Raw genomic sequence first — 19,466 nt, 5'->3', positions numbered from 1 at the left:
GTGTGGTGTTGGGGTTAGGTGGGTGTTGGGGTTAGGTGTGTTGGGGTTAGGTGTGTGTGTGGTGTTGGGGTTAGGTGTGTGAGGTGTTGGGGTTAGGTGTGTGAGGTGTTGTGGTTAGGTGTGTGTGGTGTTGTGGTTAGGTGTGTTGGGGTTAGGTGTGTGTGGTGTTGGGGTTAGGTGTGTGTGGTGTTAGGGTTAGGTGTGTGTGGTGTTGGGGTTAGGTGTGTGTGGTGTTAGGGTTAGGTGTGTGTGGTGTTGGGGTTAGGTGTGTGTGGTGTTGGGGTTAGGTGTGTGAGGTGTTGGGGTTAGGTGTGTGTGGTGTTGGGGTTAGGTGTGTGTGGTGTTGGGGTTAGGTGTGTGTGGTGATGGGGTTAGGTGTGTGTGGTGTTGGGGTTAGGTGTGTGTGGTGTTGTGGTTAGGTGTGTTGTGGTTAGGTGTGTGTGGTGTTGGGGTTAGGTGTGTGTGGTGTTGGGGTTAGGTGTGTGTGGTGTTGGGGTTAGGTGTGTGTGGTGTTGGGGTTAGGTGTGTGTGGTGTTGTGGTTAGGTGTGTGTGGTGTTGTGGTTAGGTGTGTTGGGGTTAGGTGTGTGTGGTGTTGGGGTTAGGTGTGTGTGGTGTTGTGGTTAGGTGTGTGTGGTGTTGGGGTTAGGTGTGTGTGGTGTTGGGGTTAGGTGTGTGTGGTGTTTTGGTTAGGTGTGTGTGGTGTTAGGGTTAGGTGTGTGTGGTGTTGTGTTTAGGTGTGTGAGGTGTTGTGGTTAGGTGTATTGGGGTTAGGTGTGTGTGGTGTTGGGGTTAGGTGTGTGTGGTGTTGGGGTTAGGTGTGTGTGGTGTTGGGGTTAGGTGTGTGTGGTGTTGTGGTTAGGTGTGTTGTGGTTAGGTGTGTGTGGTGTTGGGGTTAGGTGTGTGTGGTGTTGGGGTTAGGTGTGTGTGGTGTTGGGGTTAGGTGTGTGTGGTGTTGTGGTTAGGTGTGTGTGGTGTTGGGGTTAGGTGTGTTGGGGTTAGGTGTGTGTGGTGTTGGGGTTAGGTGTGTGTGGTGTTGGGGTTAGGGGTGTGTGGTGTTGGGGTTAGGTGTGTGTGGTGTTGGGGTTAGGTGTGTGTGGTGTTGTGGTTAGGTGTGTTGGGGTTAGGTGTGTGTGGTGTTGTGGTTAGGTGTGTGTGGTGTTGTGGTTAGGTGTGTTGGGGTTAGGTGTGTGTGGTGTTGGGGTTAGGTGTGTGTGGTGTTGTGGTTAGGTGTGTGAGGTGTTGTGGTTAGGTGTATTGGGGTTAGGTGTGTGTGGTGTTGGGGTTAGGTGTGTGTGGTGTTGGGGTTAGGTGTGTGTGGTGTTGGGGTTAGGTGTGTGTGGTGTTGGGGTTAGGTGTGTGTGGTGTTGTGGTTAGGTGTGTGTGGTGTTGGGGTTAGGTGTGTGTGGTGTTGGGGTTAGGTGTGTGTGGTGTTGGGGTTAGGTGTGTGTGGTGTTGGGGTTAGGTGTGTGTGGTGTTGGGGTTAGGTGTGTTGGGGTTAGGTGGGTGTTGGGGTTAGGTGGGTGTTGGGGTTAGGTGGGTGTTGGGGTTAGGTGGGTGTTGGGGTTAGGTGGGTGTTGGGGTTAGGTGGGTGTTGGGGTTAGGTGGGTGTTGGGGTTAGGTGTGTTGGGGTTAGGTGTGTTGGGGCTAGGTGTGTGTGGTGTTAGGGTTAGGTGTGTGTGGTGTTGGGGTTAGGTGTGTTGGGGTTAGGTGTGTGTGTGGTGTTGGGGTTAGGTGTGTGTGGTGTTTTGGTTAGGTGTGTGAGGTGTTGGGGTTAGGTGTGTTGGGGTTAGGTGTGTTGGGGTTAGGTGTGTGTGTGGTGTTGGGGTTAGGTGTGTGAGGTGTTGGGGTTAGGTGTGTTGCGGTTAGGTGTGTGTGTGGTGTTGGGGTTAGGTGTGTGAGGTGTTGGGGTTAGGTGTGTGAGGTGTTGTGGTTAGGTGTGTGTGGTGTTGTGGTTAGGTGTGTTGGGGTTAGGTGTGTGTGGTGTTAGGGTTAGGTGTGTGTGGTGTTGGGGTTAGGTGTGTGAGGTGTTGGGGTTAGGTGTGTGTGGTGTTGGGGTTAGGTGTGTGTGGTTTTGGGGTTAGGTGTGTGTGGTGATGGGGTTAGGTGTGTGTGGTGTTGTGGTTAGGTGTGTGAGGTGTTGGGGTTAGGTGTGTGTGGTGTTGTGGTTAGGTGTGTGAGGTGTTGGGGTTAGGTGTGTGTGGTGTTGGGGTTAGGTGTGTGTGGTGTTGGGGTTAGGTGTGTGTGGTGATGGGGTTAGGTGTGTGTGGTGTTGGGGTTAGGTGTGTGTGGTGTTGTGGTTAGGTGTGTGAGGTGTTGGGGTTAGGTGTGTGTGGTGTTGTGGTTAGGTGTGTGAGGTGTTGGGGTTAGGTGTGTGTGGTGTTGGGGTTAGGTGTGTGTGGTGTTGGGGTTAGGTGTGTGTGGTGTTGTGGTTAGGTGTGTGTGGTGTTGGGGTTAGGTGTGTGTGGTGTTGGGGTTAGGTGTGTGTGGTGTTTTGGTTAGGTGTGTGTGGTGTTGTGGTTAGGTGTGTTGGGGTTAGGTGTGTGTGGTGTTGGGGTTAGGTGTGTGTGGTGTTGTGGTTAGGTGTATTGGGGTTAGGTGTGTGTGGTGTTGGGGTTAGGTGTGTGTGGTGTTGGGGTTAGGTGTGTGTGGTGTTGGGGTTAGGTGTGTGTGGTGTTGGGGTTAGGTGTGTGTGGTGTTGTGGTTAGGTGTGTGTGGTGTTGGGGTTAGGTGTGTGTGGTGTTGGGGTTAGGTGTGTGTGGTGTTGGGGTTAGGTGTTTTGGGGTTAGGTGTGTGTGGTGTTATGGTTAGGTGTGTGTGGTGTTGTGGTTAGGTGTGTGTGGTGTTGGGGTTAGGTGTGTGTGGTGTTGTGGTTAGGTGTGTGGTGTTGGGGTTAGGTGTGTGTGGTGTTGTGGTTAGGTGTGTGTGGTGTTGTAGTTAGGTGTGTTGGGGTTAGGTGTGTGTGGTGTTGGGGTTAGGTGTGTGTGGTGTTGTGGTTAGGTGTGTGTGGTGTTGTGGTTAGGTGTGTAGTGGTTAGGTGTGTGTGGTGTTGGGGTTAGGTGTGTGTGGTGTTGGGGTTAGGTGTATTGGGGTTAGGTGTGTGTGGTGTTGGGGTTAGGTGTATTGGGGTTAGGTGTGTGTGGTGTTGTGGTTAGGTGTGTGTGGTGTTGGGGTTAGGTGTTTTGGGGTTAGGTGTGTGTGGTGTTGGGGTTAGGTGTGTATGGTGTTGGGGTTAGGTGTTTTGGGGTTAGGTGTGTGTGGTGTTATGGTTAGGTGTGTGTGGTGTTGTGGTTAGGTGTGTGTGGTGTTGTGGTTAGGTGTGCTGGGGTTAGGTGTGTGTGGTGTTGGGGTTAGGTGTGTGTGGTGTTGGGGTTAGGTGTGTGTGGTGTTGGGGTTAGGTGTGTGAGGTGTTGGGGTTAGGTGTATTGGGGTTAGGTGTGTGTGGTGTTGTGGTTAGGTGTGTGTGGTGTTGGGGTTAGGTGTGTGTGGTGTTGGGGTTAGGTGTGTGTGGTGTTGGGGTTAGGTGTATTGGGGTTAGGTGTGTGTGGTGTTGGGGTTAGGTGTGTGTGGTGTTGGGGTCAGAGGTGTGTGGTGTTGGAGCTAGGTGTGAGTGGTAATGTTAGGTGACCTTTGTGACTAATGATCTGATATCTGTATCTGCTGTATCTGCTGTCCTCAGATGTTCCACTCAGATGTCAGCTAGCCCCTGATGCTGGCACCTGTCGAGGTTTTTCTCTCAACTGGTTCTACAACCCTCTGACCGGGTCATGTGACTCGTTTGTTTACACCATGTGTGGGGGCAACACCAACAGGTTTTCATCACCTGAAGAGTGCTATAGTACATGTAAGGGTTAAGGTTAGATGTAAGGGCTAAGGTTAGATGTAAATGTTAGGGTTAAGGTCAGATGTAAGTGTTAGGGTTTGCCATGTAATCAAACAATTGAAACAGATGCGTCCTACATTACAGGTAACATGAGTGCAAGCCCTTGTCATGTAAGTTTTTCATGTTTGTTTTAAATAAACTTGATTTAGCTTTTGCTTATTATAAACTTGAATTTAGCTTTGGTTAAATCTTGACTTGAATGCCAAATGTCTGTGTTTTGTTAAATCTTGACTTGAATGCCAAATGTCTGTGTTTTGTTAAATCTTGACTTGAATGCCAAATGTCTGTGTTTTGTTATATCTTGAGTTGAATGCCAAATGTCTGTGTTTTGTTATATCTTGACTTGAATGCCAAATGTCTGTATTTTGTTAAATCTTGACTTGAATGCCAAATGTCTGTTTTTTGTAGATGATGAAGTGTGATGGAGAGCAGCCATTGTGTCGACTGACCTACGACCCAACGTGCTTGAACTGTTCAGTCACAGCCACTTGTCAAGGTCAAGGTTAGATGCATCTACATCTTACAAACACTTTCATCTTATTGTTGAATGCTGACAATGGTGTTAATGTTGAATGTTGACAATGGTGTTAATGTTGAATGTTGACAATGGTGTTAATGTTGAATGTTGACAATGGTGTTAATGTTGAATGTTGACAATGGTGTTAATGTTGAATGTTAACAATGGTGTTAATGTTGAATGTTAACAATGGTGTTAATGCTGACAATGGTGTTAATGTTGACAATGGTGTTAATGTTGACAATGGTGTTAATGTTGAATGTTAACAATGGTATTAATGTTAACAATGGTGTAAATGTTGTATGTTAACAATGGTGTTAATGTTGAATGTTAACAATGGTGTTAATGTTGAATGTTAACAATGGTGTTAATGTTAACAATGGTGTAAATGTTGAATGTTAACAATGGTGTTAATGTTGAATGTTAACAATGGTGTTAATGCTGACAATGGTGTTAATGTTGAATGTTAACAATGGTGTTAATGCTGACAATGGTGTTAATGTTGAATGTTAACAATGGTGTTAATGCTGACAATGGTGTTAATGTTGAATGTTAACAATGGTGTTAATGTTGAATGTTAACAATGGTGTTAATGTTAACAATGGTGTAAATGTTGAATGTTAACAATGGTGTTAATGTTGAATGCTAACAATGGTGTTAATGTTGAATGCTGACAATGGTGTTAATGTTGAATGTTAACAATGGTGTTAATGTTGAATGCTAACAATGGTGTTAATGTTGAATGCTGACAATGGTGTTCATGTTGAATGCTGACAATGGTGTTAATGTTGAATGTTAACAATGGTGTAAATGTTGAATGTTAACAATGGTGTTAATGTTGAATGCTAACAATGGTGTTAATGTTGAATGCTGACAATGGTGTTAATGTGGACAATGGTGTAAATGTTGAATGCTGACAATGGTGTTAATGTTGAATGTTAACAATGGTGTTAATGCTGACAATGGTGTTAATGTTGAATGCTGACATCTGTCTCCAGTAAAGCAACCAAGCCTGAAAGTGTCTGGAATTTTTGTGGCCCAGTGTCAGATTACTGGGGAGTACATGCCCAAACAGTGTCATGACGGCTACTGTTGGTGTGTCAACAGTCAAGGTCAGGCTGTCACTGGGCTGACCAGGGCAGCCTCTCTCACCTGCAGCCCTAATGGCACTGACATCAAAACAGAAAGTAAGTAACCAGCACAATATCAAACCAGAGTCAGATGACTCAACCTTGAGAGTCAGATGACTCAACTTTCTCGTAGATTCTTATTGAACTGCAAGAGTTAGGGTGGCACTTCCAGCCAAATTTTGCTAAAGACATGTTAGGTCAGTTGTGCTATAGACATGTTAGGTCAGTTGTGCTATAGACATGTTAGGTCAGTTGTGCTAAAGACATGTTAGGTCAGTTGTGCTAAAGACATGTTAGGTCAGTTGTGCTAAAGACATGTTAGGTCAGTTGTGCTAAAGACATGTTAGGTCAGTTGTGCTATAGACATGTTAGGTCAGTTGTGCTAAAGACATGTTAGGTCAGTTGTGCTATAGACATGTTAGGTCAGTTGTGCTAAAGACATGTTAGGTCAGTTGTGCTATAGACATGTTAGGTCAGTTGTGCTAAAGACATGTTAGGTCAGTTGTGCTAAAGACATGTTAGGTCAGTTGTGCTAAAGACATGTTAGGTCAGTTGTGCTAAAGACATGTTAGGTCAGATGTGCTAAAGACATGTTAGGTCAGTTGTGCTAAAGACATGTTAGGTCAGTTGTGCTAAAGACATGTTAGGTCAGTTGTGCTAAAGACATGTTAGGTCAGTTGTGCTAAAGACATGTTAGGTCAGTTGTGCTAAAGACATGTTAGGTCAGTTGTGCTAAAGACATGTTAGGTCAGATGTGCTATAGACATGTTAGGTCAGTTGTGCTAAAGACATGTTAGGTCAGTTGTGCTAAAGACATGTTAGGTCAGTTGTGCTAAAGACATGTTAGGTCAGTTGTGCTAAAGACATGTTAGGTCAGTTGTGCTAAAGACATGTTAGGTCAGTTGTTGACAAAATCACTCATTTAAACTTGTAGAGGCAAAAATTCTTAGAATAAGCAACTTTATTTATAGAAGTAAAGTGGGGGGCTGTCCAGTTGTTCCACACACCTATTAGATCGGGGACTTGCATTTCAGTTGCAGGGAAATTTTTCTTGCCAAAGTTTGCTGTTCACTCTAATTCTAACGGGAAAATTCAAGTTATCTCAATAATCGAGTTTTAAGTGATAGAAAACTGACTGCAGCTTTCTATAAACTATAATTTTTTAAAGTGCTTGAATTAGATGGATCACTTGCAGCTGAGACAAAAGTACCCTAGGGTTAGGGGTAGGGTTAGGGTTAACCCTAGGGTTAGGGGTAGGGTTAGGGTTAACCCTAGGGTTAGGGGTAGGGTTAGGGTTAACCCTAGGCATATAGAATAGATATGAACCACATGAGCAGAAAAGTCATATTCAGGGGTTAAAATTGACTTGCTTGACCGCCTAATTTTATCTAGTAAAGGGACAAAACTGCCTCGCAAATTTAAACTATTAATTTCCCCCTTTCTTCAACTAAACAAAAAAAAGGAATACAGAAAACATTTGGAGAAAAGAAAAAATGCTTTAAAACTATAATAAACAGTTTTCCAATAGGTGTCAACATGAAATCATGTCTAATAACATATTTGATCTATGACTGATGTAAACAAAGTAACTATTAGTTCATTAGTGCATTTGGTGCACATTTTCCGATGCACAAGGGTATTTACTTTTAATTTGTAAAATAAATTATTTTTAACACTGCTATTCAAGGGGTTTATTTACTGCAAGCATTCATGAGAATACTCAAGGAAGTGAAATGCTTACACTGCTATTCAAGGGGTTTATTTACTGCAAGCATTCATGAGAATACTCAAGGAAGTGAAATGCTTACACTGCTATTCAAGGGGTTTATTTACTGCAAGCATTCATGAGAATACTCAAGGAAGTGAAATGCTTACACTGCTATTCAAGGGGTTTATTTACTGCAAGCAATGGCAACGATAATGAAAGGATACAATAAAGAATAAGGATGGAAGGAAGATGTAACTATGGCAACAAATAAATGCCCATAACAAAGACTCCCATTGACAACAAGTTAATTTGTTGACAGATTGCACCAACAACAAGCCTCCAAATTTGTCCTGCCTGCAAGTGTGTACTGGACAAAAGTGCCCTGCGTATCCCAATGCCACCTGTGTGGCAGATTTATGTTCACCCACCTGTGACAGGCAGTTTGTTGACACCACCGGCAGCCAGGTGATGTGTACAGGTAGGGTTGACCTCCAGTTGCCTCTTACAGGTAGGGTTCACCTCCAGTTGCCTCTTACAGGTAGGGTTCACCTCCAGTTGCCTTACAGGTAGGGTTCACCTCCAGTTGCCTTACAGGTAGGGTTCACCTCCAGTTGCCTTACAGGTAGGGTTCACCTCCAGTTGCCTTACAGGTAGGGTTCACCTCCAGTTGCCTTACAGGTAGGGTTCACCTCCAGTTGCCTTACAGGTAGTGTTGACCTCCAGTTTCCTTACAGGTAGGGTTGACCTCCAGTTGCCTTACAGGTAGGGTTCACCTCCAGTTGCCTTACAGGTAGGGTTGACCTCCAGTTGCCTTACAGGTAGGGTTGACCTCCAGTTGCCTTACAGGTAGGGTTGACCTCCAGTTGCCTTACAGGTAGGGTTCACCTCCAGTTGCCTCTTACAGGTAGGGTTGACCTCCAGTTGCCTCTAACAGGTAGGGTTGACCTCCAGTTGCCTCTTACAAATGTCAGTGAGGATATAAATAACCACACAATAACGTTGCCCTATGTCTTGAGGAAACAGCTGAATGTAAAAGGCAAGGTGTCAATGGTGGTGTGTCAATAGCAAGATGTCAATGGTGGTGTGTCAATAGCAAGATGTCGATGGTGGTGTGTCAATAGCAAGGTGTAAATGGTGGTGTGTCAATAGCAAGGTGTAAATGGTGGTGTGTCAATAGCAAAGTGTCAATGGTGGTGTGTCAATAGCAAGGTGTAAATGGTGGTGTGTCAATAGCAAGGTGTCAATTGTGGTGTGTCAATAGCAAGGTGTCAATGGTGGTGTGTCAATAGCAAGGTGTAAATGGTGGTGTGTCAATAGCAAAGTATAAATGGTGGTGTGTCAATAGCAAGGTGTAAATGGTGGTGTGTCAATAGTGGTGTGTCAATGGCAAGGTGTCACTGGTGGTGTGTCAATAGCAATGTGTCAATGGTGGTGTGTCAATAGCAAGGTGTCAATGGTGGTGTGTCAATAGCAAGATGTCAATGGTGGTGTGTCAATAGCAATGTGTCAATGGTGGTGTGTCAATAGCAAGGTGTCAATGGTGGTGTGTCAATAGCAAGGTGTCAATAGCAAGGTGTCAATGGTGGTGTGTCAATAGCAAGGTGTCAATGGTGGTGTGTCGATGCTGTGGATTGGCTCTGGCTAACTGTGATGTGAATAAAGTAGCATGTGGGAGTTGTTGATCCGGCCCTAAAAAGAAATATTACATTTTTTGACAGACAATCTGTGCAGTACTTTTACATTTAATGCAAGCAAACAGAAATCATGTTCTGGTAAGCTGTTTCATCAAGATTTCAACTGAACTCATCAGGATAATACAATTCAACAATTTAGCTTGCATGACTTTTTTTGTCAAATTTGAACATAGGTCCATCTTTGTGTGAAGAGGCAAAACTCTGCCCTGAGTCTATCTGTCAGAAAGTGAGCAAAGATTGCAGCCTGAATCCCTGCGCTATCTGTCTGACTGACCCCTGTACCTGCCTGCCATACTTTGTTGACGTCAACACACGACGCAATCTGACCCACAACCAGTGTCATTATTGTAAGTTGGATTAGGCCTAGGTTTAAGATTAAGGCTAGGTTTAGGGCTAGATTTAGGATTAGGGTTAGGATTAAGGCTAGGTTTAGGGCTAGATTTAGGGTTAGGTTTAGGATTAAGGCTAGGTTTAGGGCTAGATTTAGGGTTAGGTTTAGGATTAAGGCTAGGTTTAGGGCTAGATTTAGGGTTAGGTTTAGGATTAAGGCTAGGTTTAGGGCTAGATTTAGGATTAGGGTTAGGATTAGTGCTAGGTTAGGGACTAGGTTTAGGGTTAGGTTAAGGGTTAAATTAATAAGGGCTAGGTTATGGGTTTTGGCTAGGTTTAGGGCTAAATCTAGAATAAGGGTTAAGGCTAGGTTAAGGGTTAGGGCTAGACTAGAAGTCAAAATTCGCTCGCCGGTTTTGACATATTAGACAAAAACATGACAGAAAAAGCAAGTCAAATGAAAGCTTACAGACACTATTCCAATTGGCTCATGTATTTAGATTTCTGTAGCAAATAACATTTGAAATACACAGCCAATGGAACCATTTTCATGTGGAGTCTAATCTACTTCATATGGGTATCATGATCTATCAGATTTTTTCTTTGGTGCTGTATTGTTATTAGTTGCTCTATATCTACTTCATATGGGTATCATGATCTATCAGATTTTTTCTTTGGTGCTGTATTGTTATTAGTTGCTCTATATCTACTTCATATGGGTATCATGATCTATCAGATTTTTTTCTTTGGTGCTGTATTGTTACTGTATTGTTACTAATCCGAACTTGTTTTTGGGGTCCAGTGTCTACAGGAGTCTGTGCCATTACCACCTGCAACCTTTTGAAAGAGTCGGCTAGAATTGAGGCCTTCAAGTTGGATGAACTCAGCCCCTCCCCCCCTCAGTGTGATGCTAGGGGCAGGTTCTTGCCTCAGCAGTGCCTAGGGGAGAAGTGTCAGTGTGTCACTGCCTTTGGAATATCTGTTAGCAATCAGACATCAATCAATGAGACTTGTCAAGGTTAGTGTCAATATTCCAGTGTTAACACTAGTGTCAATATTCCAGTGTTAACACTAGTGTCAATATTCCAGTGTTAACACTAGTGTCAATATTCCAGTGTTAACACTAGTGTCAATATTCCAGTGTTAACACTAGTGTCAACCTGTCAGTGTTAACACTAGTGTCAATACTCCAGTGTTAACATGTCAGTGTCAACACTAGGCCCAGCAAGCAATGTTTAATTAATATTTTCAGATGTGGGGGATGTCAAACTAATCAAGTTAAATCTCAAGTTCAATGGAGATTTTAAAAAGTTTCAGAGAGAAAATCTGCTGGATCAAATTAAAAAGTAAGTTGCTTATGTTTGACAAGTATATAGGACATGTGAACTTAGGATGTGTAGAAAGAATTAAGTTTTGAAATCTAGGGCACTGAGCATAGAACTAGAAGACTATGAAACACAGCAGAACTGATCATCAAAGTAAATCCAGGTCAAATATGTATGTTTGTCAGATGACCTTGGTTAAAAGTGCAAGAAAAGGAGTGACCAGGTATACACATGAAGGAAATCCTTAAACTTATAGTAACAAGAGAGTGCTAGAAACATGACGACAGCAGTGTTACATAGTGTGCAGGTGCAGCAACTCTGTCGGAACAATGACAACTTTTGATAAGTGAGGCTATAAATAGCTCCTTTAAGGTCCTAATGTTGAGTTTGTATTCTATAGATTGGGGTTGAGTGTAAAACATGTCAGCAAAAAAGTCCCAGACTGGAATTTTTAAAATTTGTTTTATTCAAAAGTGCCTGATGGTAAAAGTTAGCAGCATACAACCTAACCCAACCCAACCCTAACCCAACCTAACCCAGCCTAACCCTAATTTGCAACATATATATAAATCCGTTGTTAAAATCAACCACATACCTTAAATTCATTGTCAGTTTGTTAACAGAAATCATTTTAAAAAATGTTCATGTTTGAAAAAAATGTAGGCATTAAGTTGATTAAGGGCTAATTATTTCCACTGTTGTTCCATTTTCATTGGGTTGAAATGTATTAGTTCAAACTCCTTTCTCTCATCTCTGTGTGGCAGGCAGGTGTGTGAGAAAATTGTAGAGCTTGGCATAGACCCCACCACCATCTTTTCTCTCTGTATAACAGGCAGGTGTGTGAGAAAATTGTAGAGCTTGGCATAGACCCCACCGTCTTTTCTCTCTGTATAACAGGCAGGTGTGTGAGAAAATTGTAGAGCTTGGCATAGACCCCACCATCTTTTCTCTCTGTATAACAGGCAGGTGTGTGAGAAAATTGTAGAGCTTGGCATAGGCCCCACCACCATCTTTTCTCTCTGTATAACAGGCAGGTGTGTGAGAAAATTGTAGAGCTTGGCATAGACCCCACCACCATCTTTTCTCTCTGTATAACAGGCAGGTGTGTGAGAAAATTGTAGAGCTTGGCATAGACCCCACCATCTTTTCTCTCTGTATAACAGGCAGGTGTGTGAGAAAATTGTAGAGCTTGGCATAGGCCCCACCACCATCTTTTCTCTCTGTATAACAGGCAGGTGTGTGAGAAAATTGTAGAGCTTGGCATAGACCCCACCATCTTTTCTCTCTGTATAACAGGCAGGTGTATGAGAAAATTGTAGAGCTTGGCATAGACCCTACCAACATCCTGGAACTGGGTGAGCCTTACGAGGGCAGCATCAAAATGGTGGTCACATTCCAGCTAAGCCAAGCCTCCCACAACCCAGATCTGATTGCTGTCTACTTAGCCCTAATGTATTCTGTAAGTGTCTTGAAGTGTACAAGGTGTTTGTTGTGTACAATTCAAGGTGTTTGTTGTGTACATGTCAAGGTGTTTATTGTGTACAAGGTGTTTATTGTGTACAAGGTGTTTGTTGTGTACAAGGTGTTTGTTGTGTACAAGGTGTTTGTTGTGTACAAGGTGTTTATTGTGTACAATACAAGGTGTTTGTTGTGTACAATTCAAGGTGTTTATTGTGTACAAGTCAAGGTGTTTGTTGTGGTCAAGATGTTTTCTTGAATATATCTGAAAGTTACTGTTACCCATTTGACTTAGCTTCAAACCAACTGGACTATTGTTGCTGGGAATGAAACTTTAGAGCTGGATATTGACTGGACAAGTCTCACTGTCCTGTCAACAGATGATGGTGTGCCAGACAAACACGCCAGCACTGAGGGCTTGTCTGCCAGAGATAAAATTATTGTTGGCTGTGTTGTTGGCATAGGAGGCGGCCTCATTCTTCTTGCTGGAATATTACTGGTTGGTACTAGTGTTTCTTCCAGACTTTTTTCTCCGGGGAGGGGGGGGGGGGGGGGGGGGGGGTTAAGGTACCAGTGGCAGGTTTATGTAGTGTCAAGTCCACAGAATACATTTTTTTAAAACAGAAATGAAATGCTTATCGAATTTTAGAACTCAATTGTTTACAAATTTCATTAGTCCAATGATTAATTCATTTGAAATTATTATTAAAAATAATTATTAAATACTATTGAAATTAACACACAAAAAATAATTATTAAATGGTATTAATATTATTATAAAAAATTAATTATTAAATGCTATTGAAATTATTATTAAAACATAATTATTAAATTATTATTAAAAAAATAAAATATTAAATGCTATTGAAATTATTATAAAAAATTAATGATTAAATGCTATTGAAATTATTATTAAAAATTAATTATTAAATGCTATTGAAATTATTATATAAAAAAAAATTATTAAATGTTATTGAAATTATTATAAAAAATTAATGATTAAATGTTATTGAAATTATTATAAAAAATTAATGATTAAATGCTATTGAAATTATTATATAAAAAATTAATTATTAAATGTTATTGAAATTATTATAAAAAATTTATTATTAATTGCTATTGAATTTATTATAAAAAATTAATTATTAAATGCAATTGAAATTATTATATAAAAAAATTATTAAATGTTATTGAAATTATTATAAAAAATTAATTATTAAATGCTATTGAAATTATTATATAAAAAAATTATTAAATGTTATTGAAATTATTATAAAAAAATTAATTATTAAATGCTATTGAAATTATTTGTATTTGTTACAGATTGTCTGTTGTCGCAATAAGAAGCACAAAGCAGGTGGATATCACGCAGGACTTGACAATCAGGTAATTTTCATGTAGGAATTCTGGTTCAGCAGTGGAATAGATCAGCAAGGGCCCATTGGCATTCAAATACTAGTGGCCCTTACCTAAGGGTGGACTCTTGGGTAGGGGGTGGACAAACCAGATAAGGTGCATATATATACACAGACACATAAATACATAATATATATATATATATATATTTGCATATCTATAATATAAGATAAACACACTAGATTTTGGAACCATAAATGCAAACGCACCATGCAGTGCTTTATAGTGCATCGCATTGTCTTATTATAAGTGATAAAGTAGGGTTTGTCTATATAACGACTCTAATTTATTTTATAGTTGCCACTGTTTTTACTCTTTTGCATAACGTAACGAAAATATTAAATACAAGCACATTGCGAAAACATATTAAGCGGATCAATGTCAAATATCATTTTCGTTTAGATTCATAGAAAAAGTGATACATTTTAATAATAATAGGGTCGAAAAACAAATTAAACTGTTTTGTCATTTTCCAAGGGAGGTAATTTAAAAATAAATTCAACTCACGCTAATTTAAAACAAGGTAATTAAAAAGTCTAGTGACAATTTTAGCGCTATTTCCTTATGTTATCTAAAAATAGCTCTGTCGTAGCGTAAATCAAGAGCAGGGTTAGTAAAACCATTGGTTAAAATACATGTTTTATTTACAATAGAGTTACATGACTAAAAACCATTGCGCGCCTAGCTACCGAATGTGATGGCGCAGCTATTGAACGTGATGACGCGTGTGGTTGGATAAAAATGCCTACTAATTCGGTCCAAATTTTAATTAATTCAAACAATTTTTTGTGACCTAACAAAAGGATATTTTTGAAAACTTTCTTCGGCAATATTGTTCTAAATTATGGCAGGAATCGATTGGTACATGTTTCAATTCTCTAAGTGGTCTGGTTGCCGAGATATGGGCCAAAAACTGCATTTTTTCGAGGTTTTTTGGCTTTTCCGGGAAATCCATGAAAGAAACCCGGAATTTTTTTTGGCCTATGTTCACCCTCGTAACTTGCTTAACATAATTGCTTTTGGAACTAGTCCTCGATATTGCTTCGTTGAGGAGGAGATACGACTTAAAGCTGCGGACACACATCCATTCATACATCCAGAAATGACGGGTTAATAAATGCAATTCTCCAGAATGGAAATTGCGCTAAAAATATGTGAATGCAAAATCTACGGACCTCCTAGAAGGAATTAGTGTTGCAATCATAGAATTAGCAAAATGTGAATGCAAATTGATGAGTGTTGTCTTTTGTGTTTGCATTCTGTTTGTGTTTTCATTTGTGTTGTGTTGTGTTTAGTTTTGTTCTGTTCCCAAGTTGGTACATTTAAAAACGATTTACCGAGGCGGAGCATGGGTATACAGCTAGTATATATATATACACACACATAATAAATGCTGACTTCTTTTCTATTATGTGCTTTGCTGTCAACTAACAATGAATTGTAACTTTTTCTTCCCAGTCCCTGAAACCAGCCATACTAAATTACGCTTATGATGATGATGATGATGCTGATGGCAGATTTATCAAAGTCAAATTATAAACAAATGCAGAAAGTTTATATATGTTGTAGCAAATAATTTTTTAAATAGACCTATATTTTTTCAATCAAATACATCTCATTGGACATGAAACTCAATGCAATTTCTAAGTAAAAGTATTCAATTGAAAGCTATTTCAAAACATCCTGGTCAAACAACCTCCAGCTTCTTGGAAAGTTAAGTGTGGTCGACTACCTATATTTCCTTCCAAATGTGTACCTTAGAAATGGTCTACTAGTTGTTTTTTTATTTTTTTATTATCAATATTTGTCAAAAATGTATTTTTAAATTAAAATGTGGATGTTTTGGACACAATACAATCAACTATTGAATTACTTCTGTACTCTTTTCTTGGTGTATTAAAATTTGTAATCAGAAATGAAGAATTTTTGACTTGTTAAATTTGTGGATGTTTGTTTTAGTAGAATAATTGAATGATGGCCCACCAGCCAGAGAAATAAATATTTACCACTACCCTTTATACCACTGAGCTAGAGAATATTTACCACTACCATTTTAACCACTGAGCTAGAGAATATTTACCACTACCCTTTATACCACTGAGTTAGAGAATATTTACCACTACCATTTTAACCACTGAGCTAGAGAATATTTACCACTACCCTTTATACCACTGAGTTAGAGAATGTTTACCACTACCCTTTTATACTACTGAGTTAGAGAATATTTACCACTACCATTTTAGCCCCTAAATGGGAGAATAGAGACCACAAGCTACTGATCAAGTTTTAGAATTAAGTTGAAGCAAAAATTTCATCAAGTTTTAGAATTAAGTTGAAGCAAAAATTTCATCAAGTTTTAGAATTAAGTTGAAGCAAAAATTTCATCAAGTTTTAGAATTAAGTTGAAGCAAAAATTTCATCAAGTTTTAGAATTAAGTTTAAGTTGAAGCAAAAATTTCATCAAGTTTTAGAATTAAGTTGAAGCAAAAATTTCATCAAGTTTTAGAATTAAGTTGAAGCAAAAATTTCATCAAGTTTTAGAATTAAGTTGAAGCAAAAATTTCATCAAGTTTTAGAATTAAGTTGAAGCAAAAATTTCATCAAGTTTTAGAATTAAGTTGAAGCAAAAATTTCATTTCGAACAAATCACTAAAAATTGAAGGGAAAAATAAACAAAAATAAGAAGCTTTTTTTTGGAATAGCTTTACTAGAATTTATTGTATATTATATTTTATATACTTTTAAAGAAAATCATTTCTGTTTTCCTTTTTAGTGCTTTTTTTCATAAAAGCTTGTCATTAAAAGGTTTTGATGCATTATTTTTCAGTACTTTAAAATTTTTAATGCAATAGAGTTGCATGATTAAAAAGAATTGAGCACTTAATGAAAGATAAATGATAGTGTGGTAAATAGTATTTTAAATAGGAAATTTTAATTAATTCTTTAAAAATGAATCAAGCATCCAATCAAGTCAAATTTGATGTCAGATTGTATTGTCATTGGCTGTTGAACAAGGAAGAGTGGAAGTTGAGATGGAGGCAATGCTTGGTGGACAAATGTTTATATTAAAAAAATCTTATTGAAAAAAGGTCCAAAAAATGTTATCACGAAAACATGGATTCTTAAAATAAAAACAAGCTTGACACAAAGTAGGAGCAAGTGTAGCCATTCTAGTCAAGTGTCAAAACTTTTGTTACTGCAGTAAACATTCAATTTGCAGCTAATAAATTATGATAATAATCTTGCAATTAAGCTTAATATGCTTTTGTTAACCCTAACCCTATTAACCATCTACACAAATGTGTATCTTAGGTATGACAGATACATACACACTTTTATGGCTTTCAACCTGATGTTATCTTCTAATCAAATACGAATTTAATTATCAAAAACATTTTGTATATTTTTAGAAAAATAGAAGCATGCAAAGAGAAATCTGATAATAAAATACACAATATGAAGTTTGGTAAAAAAAATGTAAATTAATTTAGACCCAAACAAAGTAATATGTGGTAAGTATCAAAACTTCCATAGCTCAAGTCAAATGAACAGGAAACTACAAGTTAAGGTACTTCACAGTTATACAGATGTTTTTCACAAAGGCCATTTAGTATCTATCAATCTAGGTGTATATGAATTATATATATATATATATATATATATATATATATATATATATATATATATATATATATGGAATGGTACTTAATATGGCACTGTCATTTGTTATAACTATCAGAGCTGTAGAACGTCTCTAGTGCGTGCAGTGATGTGATATTCTTTCAGCGCACTCCATTTGTATTTATTTTTATTGGGAAACAAATTTTCAGAACAAAACCCTAGGAACTCTATTCATGAAATATTTTGTATTATTTAGCATACTCTTAGTAATCATGGTACTATTATTATTCAAAATTGTAAGATCTAAATATGGCACAATTATTATTTAAAATTGTACTACAAAATATGACAAAATTACTGTTAAAAAATATGACCCATTTACAAAGAAACTTGCATTATAAAAATTAAATCATACTTTTTGGCTTGACAAAATTAATAAAAGTGATAAAATTATAAATGCAAACTAAACTAAATGCTCATACATAAACAACTGTTGGGATGAACAATTATGTTCTTTAACATTAAAACATTTGAATTATGTTCATCTTCTTTAACATTAAAAATCTGAGAGTAGAAGATCAAATCTTACTAGCAAAGTCAGTTTGATTTAAATAAGTTTTGCTAATAAAATTGATGTAAGAGGTATACAGCAACGTGTATATCTATTTAAATATATACATCTCTATTGAAACACACACAAAAGTTGGAAAGTTGGCCCTAGGCCCCGCATATTCCTTACGCCGGCTTCTGTCAGATCCCCTCCATAATGACATCACACTACTATCAGTACCCCTCTTCCCTCCCCCTATGGTTGTCATTATTAGGTATTTGCTATCTCAGTGACTGCCACTCAAGGTAACACTGTCAAACTGAACACACAGTTAAATTATCCGCCCGAGACATCCCCCCTCTTTGGAGAAATTAACCCCATCACTTACCCCCCTGGGGAATTACCCCTCTCCTCCAAGCTCAAGAATCCTGACCCCAATTCTAACTCTAGACATATATCTTACCTTAACCCTTTATCTACTGACTGTACTTATAAGTACCACTTTAATTAAGTGCCTGTATTATTTTTTATTTTATACGAATTTTAAAAATGATTGATGTAATTAATAGTATTATCTCCCATGAGTTGCCGGTAGTTGGAGGGATTGATATTTTTTGAAAATTTCTGCTGTGGCGCCATTTTCAATGTCTTGCTGTATCGGTAGTTCACAATTGTTCTGTACAGTTCTCACACATGTTCATGATTTCCCTTTGTTTTACCTTATTTTTCAAGTTTTCAACCCCAAATATTTTTTATTGGCACCTTCATTAGTCAGGCAAATGCATTTAACTTCTAGTTATACAATTTTCATCAAATTGTCTTTGTATTAGATCAATGTTTACAAGTGGACTTATAAGTACCGTCAAGGCACACGGTCATTTTTTTTAGGATTTTTAGAAAATGGCAGATTTGGAGTGACATAAATATTATTTTGATAATTAATAATTAAAATGCACTAAAAAAAATTATATTTACACATTTATAAGAAGGTTAGCATATGGTTTACCTAAGAAATATTGTAATTACATGTTGATTTCTAGTAGTAAAAGAATAACAAGAATAAAGGTAGCAGTTGCAGGCTCGTTTACTAGGTTTAGTATACTTTCATGTATACCAAAGTGTAGTTCTAGTATTAAGATTTAACTTGTTAGTTATATTTACTGCAATAAACTGTCTTGCCTACAACAACTAGCATTTACGTAATGTATACCTGTAGACTAGTGATAGTCTATACTTCTGCATATAGTATAGATCTATATGGTAAATTTTAATCAGTAAACAGAAAACAGTAGACCACTACGGCTATCCTAAACACATTGACAACTTTAGCTGTGTTTGAGGTCTAAGATGTGTTCCACTAGAAAATCCAGTTAAAATCGTACTCAAAATATACTTTTGTGCTGTATTTATGTGTGAAAATGACACAAATGAGTGTTATAATAATTACCATGTTATTAGTTAATACATTGTATCATTTGTTGCTGTTTTGTAAATTTTTTATTTTTTTTGGAAAAAATGTCCTAGATTCCTGACGGTACTTATAAGTACCAATATCTGTTTGGGCCATTAAAAATGTATGAAACAAAATTTCCTTAGACATATGCTTTAAGTGTGCCAATAGAAATATGATAACACATTGTTTAAGAAAAAATTTCATTCAGAACCTAATTCCGTAAAGAAAGGGTTAATTCTAACCTTAAGAAAAATCCTAAACCTAAGCATTCACCTCAGCCTAAAATTAAACCCAAACACAACCCTACACATTAGTTTAAACCTAGCCCTGATCCTAACCCTAGCCCTTACCTCAACTGTACCTAAAGCTTTTGCCGGGGGGGG

General features: G+C 38.4%; 1 protein-coding gene across 4 annotated transcripts in view; it reads left to right on the top strand.

The window, feature by feature from the left end:
- Nucleotides 1-15,395, top strand: part of LOC131938024 (uncharacterized) — a 141,145-nt gene extending 125,750 nt beyond the window's left edge. For 3 of the 4 annotated variants that reach the window (XM_059295841.1, XM_059295839.1, XM_059295838.1), the window contains exons 60-72: nucleotides 3,678-3,842; nucleotides 3,966-3,991; nucleotides 4,290-4,383; nucleotides 5,397-5,585; nucleotides 7,556-7,714; nucleotides 8,955-9,008; nucleotides 9,104-9,277; nucleotides 10,063-10,278; nucleotides 10,513-10,606; nucleotides 11,882-12,044; nucleotides 12,339-12,542; nucleotides 13,367-13,429; nucleotides 14,918-15,395. In XM_059295841.1, coding sequence (XP_059151824.1) covers nucleotides 3,678-3,842; nucleotides 3,966-3,991; nucleotides 4,290-4,383; nucleotides 5,397-5,585; nucleotides 7,556-7,714; nucleotides 8,955-9,008; nucleotides 9,104-9,277; nucleotides 10,063-10,278; nucleotides 10,513-10,606; nucleotides 11,882-12,044; nucleotides 12,339-12,542; nucleotides 13,367-13,429; nucleotides 14,918-14,998 — 1,682 coding nt within the window. In that variant the 3' untranslated portion in view covers nucleotides 14,999-15,395. The other variant, XM_059295842.1, reaches the window with a different exon arrangement.
- Nucleotides 15,396-19,466: the final 4,071 nt, after the last annotated feature.

This window comes from Physella acuta, unplaced genomic scaffold, assembly GCF_028476545.2.
Source record: "Physella acuta isolate Inbredline_101_S28 unplaced genomic scaffold, ASM2847654v3 ptg000228l, whole genome shotgun sequence".
NCBI classification, from domain to species: domain Eukaryota; kingdom Metazoa; phylum Mollusca; class Gastropoda; family Physidae; genus Physella; species Physella acuta.
This window is presented reverse-complemented; position numbering and strand designations above follow the sequence as displayed.